Source organism: Tauraco erythrolophus, chromosome 22, assembly GCF_009769465.1.
Source record: "Tauraco erythrolophus isolate bTauEry1 chromosome 22, bTauEry1.pri, whole genome shotgun sequence".
Taxonomy (NCBI): domain Eukaryota; kingdom Metazoa; phylum Chordata; class Aves; order Musophagiformes; family Musophagidae; genus Tauraco; species Tauraco erythrolophus.
Genome location: NC_141486.1, coordinates 7,488,851 through 7,505,012, shown reverse-complemented (window position 1 = coordinate 7,505,012; position 16,162 = coordinate 7,488,851). Strand labels below are relative to the sequence as shown.

The window sequence follows — 16,162 nt, the reverse complement described above, 5'->3', positions numbered from 1 at the left end:
ATAACAAGAGTCCAGTGCAGATTCTAAGGTGAGTGATAGCACTGTGTCTTAACTTGGATGTATAGGAATGAAACTATAAAAGTTGAGTATCTTCATCCCAGTAGTTTCTAACAGGTCGTGAAACATTGGATATGGTAGAGCCAATAACCGTACAACACACCCTGTGTGCATTAAATAATGACGCCCGAAGCTCTGGCACGCATGCTGGTGCCTGCCTTAGATGCAGACACGGCAGAGACAATAAGCTGTTGTGTTTTTAGCTGAAGTTAAAAGAAACATATGGTGAGGATCAGACACTCCAGTGAGACAGCTTTGCAGAGTACTGGGCCATTGTGAATTTAGAGAATGTTTTAAAACCACATGATACTGCCTGCATGCTTTCAGAGAGTCATTTAAATAGGGGACACTGTTTTTAAAAGCAGAAAATGTCAAGGCTTTGGTAACTTAACTGGTATGAACAAAACCTGTCGTACGAAATGACCCTCTCTGCTCTCCTGTTCTGATACATTAGCCGTTCTCCAGAGGGTTATATCCTTAGTCCTCCTTTCCTCCCATCCTCTGAAATTTGTGTTGCCTTCACTAAGTTCTGGGAGTTGATGTGCCTAACGTAAATGATCACTGAGATCTCTTCCTTCCAGCAGTGCTTGTCATGTGGTCAAACATAGTGTATAAAAAGATCTAACTGTGCAAAACACACTGTGTTTCCTATTCATCGATCTCTCCACCCAAAGGTAAAATCTCGCTGGTTTTGATAGATATAGAATACATGACAGGTATCATGCATCATCTGTTGCTTTTCACAAAAGGAGGTAAGTACTGTAATTTCTGCTCAGTTGAGGGAGAAGTAAAGCACAATGAAAGTGAGATGACTTTGCTATTGAAGTAATTCTTCAATAGCAGAGCTGAAAATAACATGTTATAAAATACTGAATTCTAGCTTTACAAGAGTGAATTCAGGAATGGCAGTGTGGAGTAATGTGCAGCAGCAGAATCCCATCAGGCGGCCAGTCCACGCCATGGGACCTTTCCCGTCTGCAGGGAGCCCCAGTTACTTTGTCTGGGAATCTGGCCGGGCGGGTGGGCTGAAACCCAGCTCAGCCCATGACCTTTTCTAGAAGCAGGGTTGAACTGGATGCGTTGAGTCCTTTGTCAAAGCACCGTCTGGTGTTCACTGAACATCAGCATGTCACAGCTTAATCCTCTCTCCATCGCCGCATGATTGACTGGCGAGCGCAGGAGAGGGGATTTCGCCTTACGGTGCGGACCCGAGCGACCTCAGATGAACTCTGCTCAACTGCAGGTGGTGGAGAGGGTGGGGGTTATCCATCTCTGAAACCCCGTGGTGGGGAAATGTATGTAGCTTGTGCAAACAATTTTCTGTAAAGGCCGGCTGAATCTCTTAGGTTGAGTTTCTCCCGAGGACTTTTGGTCTAGCTTTACTGTATGGGAACGTGTATGTGCGTGTGCAAATTTGGGCTAACAGGTGGGCACAAATTACTTGACAAGTTAGGAGTAATTCAAGAACTATCTTGGTAGATAAGCACTGATGTAATAATTCTGATTCTCATCCAGGCCCCTGAAAATTACTGTTGTTAACACTTATTGTTGGGCTGTGGAGCAACGTCTAGTTTCGTGAAGAAGTGGAAATGTAAACAATACATATATACTGTGAAATATTGCTTCTGAAATTCTATTACTACTGATGCTGCATAGTTAGGGAGGGCTGTTTTTCCTCTCAAAGTGTGTATAAAGGAGTTAATGATGTTTTCCATAAAGCACAAACTAGTAACAGGCTCAGACAAGATCCTGGTGATGACTGTAAAGTAGATGCATGCTTATTTTGTTAACCAGCTTTCGCACACTCTAATATCCGTATTCCTCTCTTGATTACTGCTGTGAATTAAAGGCATTTTGAAGAGTGTTCCACAGAGTACAAAGAAAGCTGTTTCAACAAATTTAATAAAAATATCTAGGGGAGTTTGACTGCAAGGTCTGTATTTGTATCTTAAAGTTTTCCTTATTAAAGTTACACTTTTTAAGGTGGTGCACTGGAATTTGATATTGTGAACAGATATCTCTTTTGCTCTGTCTTAAAAAACAAACTGTGCATTGGCAAAATGTGGGTTTTCAGAATACATTGAAGAGGTGTTTGTATTTAAGTTAAATGTGCAGATGTCCAGAGGCTGTTTGATTCAGGGGGCAGGTTTCCATTTCGTGAGCATTCAGCGTGAGACCCTGGGTGCGTTTGTAGCACCACTGTCAGCTCATGACTTTGAGGACATTCCTTGCAGGTTTGCACCATGTCGCATATCAATGGATTCACAGTAGCACTGAAGAATTCAGAATTGTGTGTGTTATATAAACAATGCCACATAAGTAACACATTTTACCATAAAACAATATTTTATTGTTGTGATAGAATGACCCCAGTGTATGATATTCCTGGCCCATGATGCATGGTCCCAGCAGGAATTGTGCTGGCACACAGTCTGTGCAGCCAACAGGGAGCTGAATCATGAAACCAGTTTAGATTTAAACTAATACATTTTTGTTCTTTTTTTAAGATTTTTAAAAGCCAGAGCAGTTGTGTGATCCAGCTCTCCCAGCACAGCACAGTTGAGGGGGCTGCATGCTGCAGCGTGCGGGAGGGGATATGTCAGTGCCGTATGTCACTATTGGTGCTGAAGACTGAAAATTGTTGAATCACAGCCTCGGGTTTCTAAATGTCTTTGTAAATCCAACCCTTAAACACTCTGTCTTGGCTTCTGGAGAACTGTCCAAATGACTTCCCATGCATCCTTAAGTGCTGTACCAGGTTTGGCCTTTTGTGAGTGAGAAGTGCAGATGGTTAAGTGTTCGATACAGCTATATGTGCATATGCTTTTGAAGCAGACCACTCTGTGTTTATATGTAAACACTTCTAGACTATTTAAGCACATAACTTAATCTTTTGCATCCACCCAATAATGAAATGTAGTTCCTCTGTGACCGAAATAACATCCTGTGCAAAGCTGAAAACAAGTGAGCTTGAAAGAATAAGTGGAAAGCTGCTTTCTTTCAGGTTTGGAGTTGAATCTTTCAGTGCTTTCAGATGCATGTTGTCTTGCTTATCCACTGCAGGGTGGGGAGGAGGTGGGCATGAAACTTAGCCAGTTTGTTCCTTAGGACATTTGTCCAAGGTCTCTTAGCAAATTTGTTCCTTACAATCCGCATGTTCTGGCTTGCTTCTTCCCACACCTGTGGATTCATATCACCGAGACACTCCAGTGCCGAAACTCCCTTATGCTGATGGTATGTTGTAGCCCCAAGACTGAAGAACTGTGTATGACTTGAGAGACTCAGATTTGCCCCTTCTGCCCCCCTCAACTTACTTCATGGTAGGTAGAAGTGACTTAGTTGGAACAAGTGACATTTTTCCTTTATATATATAATATGTCATGAATAAAGATTTCACAGCAGACCGGAGGCATTGAAGGAGTAGCAGAAGACTGAGTTAGTGTGCAGATGAAAAGGGAACAGAAGGAAACAAGATGAGCCAGGAGCAGCCTGACTGGAGTCTTCCACCAACAGAAACTTGGAAATTGAGTGAGAAGAGAGAGGAAACCACTGAAGAATTTTGTTCAGAAAGGGCAAGAGGACAGTGTTAACAACTATAAGAGAAGGCAGCCTGGCAAGGAAGCTTATAGCTGGAGTAGTTGGTCAAAACAAGCAAGTGATTTTAGTAGTGGAGCCAGGAAACGTGAGCATTTTTATAGAGGTTCTAGAGAAGAAAAGAGCAAGAGCATGAATTAACAATAAAAAAAAAAAAAAATCCCAGTAAAGCCTGTGGAATCTGGGGAAAGAGGCAGAGACTTCCAGGATTGATGTACAGATGTCACAGATTGTGCCAGCTGTCTGATTTAGTCTTGAGACTTGAAGTCGTTTTCTTAGTGTGAGAGTTCTTGCATTTCTTTTCACACTCTTCATTGCCTATCCGAGCAGAAGTGTCATCTCTCAAAAGCTGGCAGAGGTCACTGTTTTAATAACTGTTGTTAATTGATGTTTCTGAAAAGCCTTCTATCAACTTGAATTTACTACCTGCAGAGACTTGCTCAGCAGGTAGCAGAATCAAATTAAAACTTTAATTCATTGATTAGTAAATCACTCTAGAACTGTGGCTACCTTGTATGTTTTGAAATACAATATTTCTCTAGTCAGTTTGCCTGAAAACTATTTAATCTCTTTATAAAATCTTTAGTATTTAAAATCCTGCCACTCCTAAAAGCTTCAAGTTATATATTTTATCTAGTTCTGCAAAAAATAGCTGTTCCATAGGTCTTCAGAGTGCAGGCAGGCTCTTTGCACCGATGCCTTCATTAGTGATCACTACATATGCTGCCGAGAGTCTGCAGGGCCAGCCCATGCTTCTGAAATATCAGACATGTGAAAAGAAATTATTAGCTGTGTTGAAAATAGTCACTGAAAGCAAAAAAAAAAACCCCACTATCTGAGAGCACGTAAATACTGTTCTAGTAAGTGAGAGAATGTGTGGAGAGTTTCCCCTAGTGCTGCCCAGAATATCACGAATCCAGATTCAACAGAATCGTGGTTTCTCTTCGTCTCCTCTGCGCTGTTTTCCTCGGAGTGCATAGGAAGGATTATGCTCTTTTATATTACAAATGTGTATTTTTTTTCCTTTCTTTCTCTTTTGCTTTCATTTAGCAAAATTTTCTTTCTTCCGAAAGTCATCCTCAGAAAATTATTGATACCTGTATTTCTAATCTTTTAAATTGTTGTATTGAGTGGAAAAAATGAACAGCATGCAAGTTAAACACTGTGTGGGATAAATGCTATTTAAATCTTGTCTAAGCTGTTAAACATCACACTAACATTGGATTGCTGGATCTAATCCAGTAAAAATAAAAAAAAAAAAGAGAGAGAGAGAGAGGTCACATTAGAGAACTAAGCCATCTGTCCAGTGTGGAATTGAAAGGCATTAATAATGAATTACTTTTCTGTGTTACTTTCTTTTGGGGGCCTTTGTGTGGATCAAAGGGTTGTTACATGACCACTTACCTGAAAGATGATTCCTGAATATTTCTACCTTGTCAAACTGATGTTTTAGTGTAAAACTTCTCAATTAGCATTTTGCATAACTAATTAGTCTCTTATAAACAGTATTTTCTAACTGACTTCGAAAGTGTCTTACGTCTGTTCCAGGCATTGTTCCTCTAATATGGACTAAAGGATTTATGTATGCGCTTATTGGCAAATTGTGGAGCTTTTGCAAAGAATATCTCTGTCGATTTTTGTGCATGTTCATAACAAGATTTCATTTGGATTGTAACATTTTGAATTAATTTTAGTCTTTGCTACTGTTCATGAAGTAGATTGTGTTTGAACTCTTGCAGTATTAATGTAGCACGTTTGTAGAAAAAATTATTCTGCCGCATTAAAATAAAAATAATGATTTATAATGTTGACAGCCTTGGAGAGCATCTGATGTCAGGTCTGATCTTACTGACTGGTTCTGTTGCACATTCAGATGCATACCCCTGAACGATACTGTTATCATTTTTTAAAATAAAGATTTTCTGCCAAAAATATAATTTTGAAACCTCCTTAAAAATCATTAATCAGTGTCATGAAGGAGAGAAAGAAGAGAAAAAATGGGAGAGGGAAGTTGGTACAAACCTGCCATTAAAGCTTCTTTTAAAATCCTCCCTCTGACTAGTAAAATTACATTAACAAAATTGGTTTAGTATTTGATATGATTTAATGATCGGAAGCCCTGTCAGTTGAATCCGTTGTTCTTTCTGACTAGGATGCATACGGATCTGGATTAGGACATAGGTATTGATGAAGTTACTTGAAGCTTTTTTGAGTAGAATGGGACTAACTTAAGATGTTGCAGTTTTAAGATTTGAGGCTTAGAAGAATAAGATGAAATTCTGTCTATAGAGAGTTTAAATACTGTGCCATAACGGAATGTGGGGATTACTGGGTGTGATCTTTTGCAGACATTTGTGGTCTGTTTTCAGACCTTTTTTGAGCATCCTTTGCATGATGGAGAAGAAGCTATGGGGAGGGAGTTTGTCTAGACACTCTCTTCAGTCCTTTGTGGGTGGAACAAAGCCTGTTCTAGGACAAGAGGAGAAGCTACTACCATATTATTTCAGCTTGTATTTAGTTCTGAAAATTCCATGAGTTTTTCTTAAGATGAAGATATGCCAACTGCTTGAGCAAATCTATTTCCATTTGCTTTTCCCTGCTTTGCATTATTTCTTCTGGGTTTGTAAATGCTCATTCCAGCCAGCATCTTTTTACAAGTAGGAGAAAACTGAGATGTGGTAAGTACGTTAAAAGTTAGAAGTGCTTATTGACAAAGTAAAATTAGACTTTTCTCCATCCTTAAGTGCTACACTTCTCTGAGACTGTGTAAGAGGTTCTGTAACATAAATAGGAGCTATCATATTTTTAAGCTAAAACTTATTGGAGAGATGCGTAAATTGTGACTCTGCTCATTTTGGCAGCAAATTAATGCATTTCAGCTCTGCAAAATAAGTTGCAGACAGCATCTTTTTCTCTGACCCTCTTTCCAGACAGCCTCAGGAGTGCACTTCATCTTCTCTTTATCATATGTTCTTCAGTTTTCTCTGAAGTCGTCACCAGTTACGCTTTTGCATTACTTTGCTGCATCTGATTTATCATATCCATCCCTTCACAAGATGTTTTACCAGATGTCCTCTCTGAAGGGCATATCTATAGAAGAATTTTGCCTCAGATTAGGTTGTTTGTCATTTTATATTTGAGGCCGCCACGTAGTCAGGCTAATTTAGTAATTATATATGCATCTTTGAAGAATCCTTCTGTTCTGATGAGTCCTCAAGAAACCCCGATGTCTACTTGAAAAACGGCCAAGGGGCAAAACTATGATATGTACATCAACGCGCTTTTATCATATCGGTCTTGGATTTTCTCTGACATCCTCTTGACTGAGAAGAGATGGAGAAGGCTACCTGTGTGAATGGTCCTGATAGAGTTGCTGAGCCTTGCCAAGGTTCTATTTCCTTAAGTGTGGGGGTTTGATTTTTTTTTGTGTGTGTGTGTCAAGTGACCTATGAAGAGTGGTACAAAATTAACAGGCTTTGAAGCCTCAAGAATCTTAGTAATTCATCTTTAAGCCCTTTCAGAAGCCAGTTAATACAAATTAGAAGATTTCTGGTTTGCTGGATGTGTGATTTCACTTAAAGGGAAGACTCTTCACAAGCTCCTTGTGGATTCCCTGTTCTGCCTTACACTTACCAAGGCCAGGCTGGATGAGGCTTTCAGCAACCTGATCCTAGTGGAAGGTGTCTCTGCCCGTGGCAGGGGGTTGGAACTAGACGATTTTTAAGATGCCTTCCAACCCAAACCATTCTATGGTTCTATACTGCTCAGGTAATACAGGAGACAGTTTGGTTTAAGTCAAGTTTTAAGGCACATGGTCCAGACAAGTTTTACATTTAAAAAAATAATAATATCTAAGAAAGAGTTGAGGAATTGATTACCTCCAGCCAGCCTGGATCTCATTTTCAAAGGATAAATGTACGTCTCTGCTGGGATTTTTCAGAAGGACCTAAGCAGATTAAATGCCTAAGTCCAACTGTTGTTTATATGAATTAAAATGACTTGAATTTTCCTTCTTTAATGCATATAGACTGTCAGTGTCTTGTTTTATGCAACTTCTTATTTTGTTTGGGTTTAAATTATTGTTGCCCAAAGCTTGGAAAATTAGAAAACTTGAGTTATGCAATAATCTGCATCGTAGTGTGCAAGGCTACCAGACAAGTTCCTAACCACATACTAGTCGAGGAACACAGAATCTCTCCTTGCCTGTTCACGCACAAGCGATAGCTGAATTTATTTGTGGAGCCTGGAGTAACTGCGTTTACAAACCGGTACAGACTCTCATGCTGTATAAAAAAGGATGCGATTCAGTAATATTTAAAAATTAGTCAGGTGTGTGCTGTCGATGTGTAGTTTACTCATCCCGAAGCATCGTCTTACGTACCTCCTCTTTCACTGTGCTAAGGAAGTTCTTGGCTTACCGATGTTTTGACTTTGCTAATCAGCAAGCAAGCTGTTAATGAGTCATTTAGATGAATGGGGAAACTTTGCTCTGCATGAGAAGTGCGGATTAAGGTCTTTATGCAAAATTGTCATAACTAATTCCATTGTTTTGTTAGTTTTAAAAGTGGGCTGACTTTGCCAGCTGTGTAAGTGGAGCTTTCTTGATTTTATTTTTTTCTGATGATTTTTAATCCCTTGCAAAATAGCAACTGGAGCATAGCAACTCATTGTTTTCAGGGGTTTTTTTAGCAACTAACACTAGAATTGAGTAACTTCTTTGAAGAGCAAGAATTCAACATTTTTTGCCTTCATTTAAGCAGGTTAAAGAGAAATAATTAGATTTTTCAGTTTTACTGTTAATCTAACCGAGGCAACCCATTTCTCCAGAATCTTTTTTTCAGAGCAGATACGTAGGCTAGCATGAAAACACTTTTATCAATAAATTCATTCATGGATCTGATCCAATTGTAGAGTTTGTAGATGCATATGATAACAAGGCAGTAGTGCCCCTGCCGCCTTCTGCATACTTCAGGAGAACTGAAAGGAGCACCAGAGGACAGATTAGTGCACAGATGATGTAGACTCTTTTGTAAACTCGGCCAAAGCAAATACTGTGCATTTTAATGTGTCCAGAGGAATGGGTGAAGGATGTGAGACGTGGCCATGCAACAGGGTGATGTGCCCTGGGAAACAAGGTGTCTCAAAGGAAGTTTTCGCTGTTAGTGGATGCCAGCTCTTAATACAATACCAGGGAACCAAGACAAATGTGTGTTGGCTCACTTCGGCCTGCATAAGCAGAGGGATTATACTCAGCAGAAAGGATGTTATTTTACCTCTGTGCTTGATCACCCCAGAGAAACTCCTGGAACGTGCTAGCCAATTTGAGAGTCACCAGTGCATGAAACAAATTAGAAAGATTCAGAGGGGGAAAAAAAACCCCACAAACCTATGAGTAGTTTGATGACTTTGAGACAATCTCTGTTTTGTTTATCAAAGAAAAAGTAAGGAGGTGACAACCTATGAATTCCTATCCTGGCAGAGTAATTTTCATAATGTATCCTTTGACTTCCAGAGGCAAAAGTACAGAAATATGATGGCACGAGTTTGAGCCTGACAGATTTGCTCTAAAAATCAAGTGAGAGCATGTTTTTAAGGGCAGACTAATTAATTTTCAAAACAACTTACATAGTGCCTTGATATGTTTCCTCTTATTGATAACTTTTTGAATTATGCTTGCTTGAGTTTCTGAAGAATATACAGATGTCAAAGAGAAATTAGTTCAGAAAAGTTCTGTGGACGTTGTTAAAAAGGAGTAACAACCTGAGCCTGTGGCAAAGAGCATGTGTGTTAATTCCGTTGTTTTGGTTTGTTTGGTAGATATGTTGATGATGTGATCAATCGAATCGATAGGATGTTCCCTGAAATGTCTATCCAGCTATCCCGGCCAAATGGAACCTCTGCAATGCTTCTGGTAAGTTGGATCATTTAATTCCTTAAGATGGATTTATTAAGGGACTGAATTACTGTTCCTAAACGGTGGGTTATTAAAGATGATTTTTTTCAGAAACATACTGTTCTTCAGTGATCACAGCAATGTAGGATCTTTCTTGCTCTTAGGCAAATGAGTAATAAAAAGAATTTCACCTTTAAACAAAAGATGTATTACTTCTTATTGTTAAATGTGGTTGTAGAAATATGAGCGCAAACTTAAATATTCGCTGCCTTTTTCAGCAGTCTTGGCAATGACTGAGTCTTAGTCATGATAATTAAGAAGGAAAAGAGTTTTTGGAGGAAGTAAAGGAGGAGGAAACCAATATGATTTAAATTTGTTCAAATTGTTCTTGGGTCAGTGAATTTCTGTTGTATGATGAAGTCAAGGATTTGCCTTTGAAGTAAATGAGGAGTAAAGGCTGGATTAGAGATAAACAAGTCCCATACATTCGACTTATTTCTGCCTGGCCAAGCAAGATTTCATTCCAGAAGAGCCTATTGTTCACATCAATTTTCACAGGCAGCTGTTGTGCTTGTAGCAAGAGAAGTCTTTAAAGCTTTTACTCTTAAGACAGCAATGAGGAAGTGGAGTCAGTAGCATGGCAGTTGGATGCTGATTTTCTTCTGGTAGGGTGAAAGGCAGAAGTCACATCTTGTGCCAGATTTCAGATAAAACTAGAAAGTATGCCGTATGCACGGGTGAAGAACTGGGACTAAATCAGTCTTTTCCTTCTTAGATTTCTCATGGCACTTGCTCTTATTTTTTCCTTTCTCACATAGACTAAAACAAAAGACTTGGGTGTAGTGTACATGTGAGTATATTTCTTGTTTCCAAGCGAACAGTAAAATGAATCTGAATCAGATATTTTGTCAAAACAAAATTCTTCAGTCAATATAAGTCAACATTAGGATCGCTCCTTAGATTTTTATATTGGTTTTAGAGTTTGACTTTAAGACATGATTATGGTTAGATTTTTGCCTCTATTTTTCAGATTCTGTTAATTGCTTTGTAGTAAGTATAGCTGTGATTATGTTTAGTTTTAATTAATCAGCTAACATCCCATTATTAACTTTCTTTGAACAGCCTCAAATTTGCAAGAGATTAACTGAGTCAGAGGTTAAAATAAACAGCTGGCCTTAAAACATTTAATCTGCAATTGTTAGATTCACCAAGTGGAACAATATATTCCAGAAAAGAATTGAATTAATCAATGCAGTCTTAAGAAGCTATAAGTCTTGGATGCTTTCGCATTTCCTCTTAAGCTAACTTTATATTTAACTATTTGTTAACTATAAAAATGTCAGGGTTTGATTCCTTGCTTTGAAACGCTTTCCATTCTCTTAGAGCCCCTCTTTGCATACAGTAAGTGCTTTCCACTTCTAATAGCTTTTTGAGGTCAGAAAACAGATAACGTGTTTCAAGGTTCAGGCACAGTTAGAAAATTAGGTAAATTATCTTGGAAGTGACTGATTAGGAGTAAGGTAGGTTAGAAGAGTGTTAACTCTAAAAGAAGCCCCTTTTACAAGCAGTAGTAACTTGGTGAATTTCATGTTGCAGTTCCTCTCAAAATCAAGGACATTATTGTTGGTACAAGGCAGCAGCCTTGTGTTGAACCAGCAGTATGCATCTTTTCCTTGGATCAGAGATCAAAAAATTGTTTTTAAAGTATTTTTGTATGTGATTGTGTGATGGGTTTATCATTTCTTCTTCTCTTAGGCAGGTTTTCCCTCTTTCCCATCTGTCTCAGTTGATGTTGCCAATATGGCACTTTCCATCTGGCCCTGACTGCTACAAAAGCTTTTGCTGTTTTCAGCCACAAATCATTCAGTGAAAGGTGCTGCAGGATGGGCAGTGTGAAGAGCACCTCCCCCAGAAGAAGGGAGAGTTCTTCAGTACTTGTGATTTCTCACTCTGAACTTACCCCGAGTTAGAGTTGGAGTTGCTCCCTTGCAGCAGCGTGGTTTACCACAACACCAACGGATTCAGATAGTGCTTATTTTATTTAAAAATATTTCACAACCATACTGTTTTCCCAGAGTTGAGTAACTAACTGTAAAATATCAACCATTCTCATCCTTGGACTGTTCATATCGTACCTGCCGTTGCTTTTGAAAGACTTTGACGCAAAGATGTGGTTGTTGCATTAAAACATCTGTAAACACAGTCATTCCATTTACCAGAAAAACCACGTATTCGTCTTCAAAGGCACTGGTAAGCAGTATACGTTTTTAAGAGTGTGCAAATGATCGGAAGGAGAAGGGAAAGGGAGTGCCTGAGAGATTCTTTGAAACTTTGGAATAGCTGGAGACTTTGCCAAATAAATCATCTTCATGAAAAAAGACCTAATACAGAAAGTTTCAGCCCCAGACTGTACAGCTTCGTGCGCATATGGAAATCAATTTATGTCCTTAGCTGTAGAGATGGGACTTCCATGGTCTAAGGGTCATCTGGTGTTTCAAGAGGAATAATTACCAGCTGCATGAGCCTGACAGTCTGGCAAGTAACTCTTCCGGCAAGTAACCTTTGTGTTAAGCGGGGTTCTCCCTAACTGGGGTACAGCTTTCCCATAAGCTGAGAACTTTAAGCAAAGAGAAAAATAAACTACTCCTGAGAGCATAAATGCTGTGTCTTGAAAGGTTGCTGCCTCCCAGTCCTCCGAGGTTACTGTTTCCTCCAGACAATGAGGAAGTTTTTTTGTACTTTAGATTTATACACAGCAATTGTACCTCATTAGTCTGGATTTATGCTACACAGACCAAACACATAAATAATTGAAACCTTTCAGAGCTGTGTGAAATCCTCAACTGATTTTAAAAGCAGTTTATCATGGCATTTCAAGGTGCTGTTTAATCCCAATCTTCACTAGTGATTTTTCAATTAATCTTTTAATCGCACTATGCATAAAAAAGACTAAACATAGAATTATATCAGCTTTAATAACAGTGTTATGCAAAATTAATTTCCAGCAGCAGCAGAGGGAACTGTGGACTCCTTTAGGTTTTTGTGAGATTTTGTTGGTCAAATGCCAGGAATCATAAATAGATAAACCTCATCTTGTGTGTTAAGAAAACATGATTTGATTTTTAACTAATGAAAAATACCTAGATATTTGCTGCTTTGAATTATTAGTTGTATTCCTAGATATACATTATTTTTTCTAATAAAATAACTTGATGGTGTGATTATTATATGATTGTTTCAAACACCTTGTTTCCGTTATCAAAATTCAGACTTTTTTTTTTCAGTGTGAAACACTTCACTGCTTGTGTACAGTTCATTCATTCATTAGTATCACAAATATTTTAGAAAACAGTAAATGTTAGCCCCACTTTTCCAGCTGACATATATAACTTCCTTAGGGTCATGTACGCAGCCAGCCCTAGTCTGGTGTAGAAACTTATTTTCTTGTCTTCATCTGGGAACTGCTTTGTCTTTAAAATTGTTTGTCTCCCCAGGTTTGTAAAGCTATATAAAAGCTATATATAGGAGTTACAAACACTGGGCAGATATTTTCACAGATAACTGAATAGTTTTCTGTAATTTGAGCTCTTTCTAAAGGATAATGATATGTATAACTAACTTCTGATTTGACAAATTTTCCTTCAAACTAAAGCTCATGGCAGAAATCATGATTTTCTTTTCATGTTATCTTACAAAATTTTGATAATTTTCTAGATTTCTACTGATGCCTACATTTTTACTAGATCTTTCGTATAAAAATATGAAACATGTTTTTATACAATTTTCTTTATTCTCCATAAAATCAGACACATTTGCATTCCAACTTTCAAGTCCTGTTCCAGGCATTTTAAACAGTCAGATTCTATGGAAGTGGGCTGTATTAATTGCAAATAGGCTAGACATCTGTTCACTCAAACTGAATAATTTCTTATGTCTCATTTTTGTTTATCAGTGTTTTACATAAAATCGTTATTATTTTCTGTTGGAAACACAGATTCCGAAGTGTATTATTTGCCCATTACAAAAGGCCACCAAGCTGATTTTTCTTGAAGAGATCATGTTGAAGAACTGGGAGGAGGGGAGGGAAATCTTCTAAGTAATGTGAAGTTAGTATTGATGTCACATTTGATCAGAAACAATTTAATGCTGTTATTTTCGAAACTATCTCTTTCCTCCAAGATCCTCAGCAGTGTAAATGTTCCTCCTTACCAGTCTGGTGGTTCATTAGGAAACTGGTGCAAAGTAAGGACTGGATAGAGGTAGGCAGGTTTGTGATAGAGATATAGATTTGATTGTCACCTTTGGTGGCTTAGGCACCTAATTTTAGGCACAGATGATGAACGTTAGTTTAGGGCTTTACTCTCTTGGTAGGTTTCAGTGTTTGATTGAGGTACTGGGATGTTTAAGGATCTCTGGTGTGAGCTGGATCTTGAGGAGTCACTTCTGAGCTCATAGTGGGACTGTTGGGACTGCGGTGGCTTCACAGTTTGTCTCTTAAGATTGAGAACCAGCATTTTAAAAGCATTAAGTCAGCATTTGAGGTCACATGTGGAAGGAGAATGTCTTGAATCAGCAAAGTATGTGAGCAGGGGGTGGCAAGTAAATTATAAATTATTCTCTGTTTGTCTAATATAAGAATGAGGGACATGAGGAAGGGTCTTTTGATGGGAAAGTGAGCAAGAGTAGAAAAAGTAGAGGAAGACCAGCAAGACATTTCCTCAGCTTTGCTCTATCCACAGGGTTACTGTGTCCCAGGGTTGCTGTCCAGTGCCAAAGGCTCACTGATCTGTGTTGATACTCCCATAAATATATATTCTGCAAGATCAGACATCTTTTCTCGTCCCTGTAAAATTCCTGGTGTGCTATAATGTAGAAGGGAAAAAGAGACAGAAGCCATTTCATCATCCGTAACAATGCTGGACTAGGGTGACCCTTCCCTAAGTGTGACTGGCCACTGGCAAAATCTGTCTTTTAACCTTTGAACAATATTCTGCTGTGCCAGTGTGGTCATTTTATTAGGAGAATATGCTGTGTTACCGAGGGAGAAGATCACCAGCTCATCCCTAATACAGCAAAATCATTTAAAGTCCTTCATTTATGTTGACTTTTTATCATGCACTATTGCAATTAGGTTAAATTAATGAAAGGTAAATTCCAGCCCTTACATAAAAAAAGAAATCCTTGTAAAGAACCTAATTAGTATGTTTGTTTATTTAGACTCTAATGGCTTAATTGCATCTTATCTTGCTATTTACAAATAGGCATCATTAAAGAATAATGAGCATGCGAGGGAAGGCGCAGCATTCATACCAGCAGCACATGAGACATAGGGAAAAAAATAACTAGTTTAAAGTCTGGATGGGTTTTTTTACTTTATTTTTAATATAAACCCTTACTTTTAACTTGATAGATAGGTAGATATATGATTTCCAGGCATTGTACTGAATAGTCAGATAGTTACCCAGGTGGGAGGACAGCTTGTGGCTGGCTGTGTGGCAAGGAGCTGGTGCCTGGCCTTTTGCTGGAAGCCTGCACAGCTTGGTTACATCTCTGGTTTGGTCTTGCCGTGCTGTTTTCTGAGGTGAATAAAAAACCCCTGCAAACCTGTGCTCCTTTTTAGACGAGCAGGGAAGTACCCGTGTTAACCATGTTAACGGAAAAGAATGTTTTCTTTCTTTTAGCTCTGCATTGCAGAGCATCTGCAGCTCAAAGCAGCAGCAAATTCCCTGGGATACGGAGAGGAAATCTGGAGCTTTGGGAATTTTTTGCAAAGTGTTGGAGTTGGTGTTGTCAGCATATGTTTTCCTGATATCAAACTTTTAAATAAATTTGAAGAAAGAATGTTTGTTAATGCGTTCTTTAAAATTGTTCATAAAAGGGCTTTTCGTTCAGTATCCTTTTCAGTGAGGAGGCAAAATTAAAGGGAGGGATTTCAAGCTATTTCCTCCTGGCAGAATTCTGGCATGATAAATTAATTTGGATCCTTTTCATTTCATAAACTAATTTTGACCCCCATCCTAACTTACTTGAAGAGGTACTTATTTCTTTTCCAATTGTAAGTGATGTTAAACAAGAACTTTTTTAGCAGTCGTACAAGAAATTATCTAAGCCATTCTCACTGATTATTCCGTTTCCCCCTCCCCCTTTCTTGGCATGCAGTGTCTGTCATATGCTCTTTGAGAATTATCTTGGTGATAGACAAAATATTTTTAAAAGTGGGATATTTCAAGATTTTTATTTTTATAGATGTATCTTTGTCAGAAAAGCTGCATAATATTGCAGATTTCAATCAGCTGCCTGTCCTACCTTCTTCTGCAGCTTGCCATTTTAGGAAGCAGGGGATTTATGAATTAACCGTCTGAATTTAGTATCTTTAACTAAAGGGAAGTTAGAAGTGTGTTGTTATTACATAGACCAAAACAGAAGCTACAGAAGTATTTAACTTGCAACTGTTCCATTTTCAGCTCACAGAACTGTGGGGCATATTTTTTCATTCATATTAATTGAATTTTAAAGTGACCTTGTACATGTATTGATTTGAATTAAAATTTTCTACATCAAGGACAAGTTGGCATATATCCTTCAGGCAAAATATTAAAAAGCCAAGTGCTGTCTTAA

General features: G+C 38.4%; 1 protein-coding gene across 2 annotated transcripts in view; it reads left to right on the top strand.

Annotated features, from left to right (window-relative positions):
- The window catches only part of MED27 (mediator complex subunit 27), a 95,347-nt gene that overhangs the window by 56,458 nt on the left and 22,727 nt on the right, over positions 1-16,162 (top strand). For both annotated transcript variants that reach the window (XM_086625106.1, XM_086625105.1), the window contains exon 4: positions 9,469-9,562. In XM_086625106.1, coding sequence (XP_086481232.1) covers positions 9,469-9,562 — 94 coding nt within the window. The remainder of the gene's footprint in view (positions 1-9,468; positions 9,563-16,162) is intronic.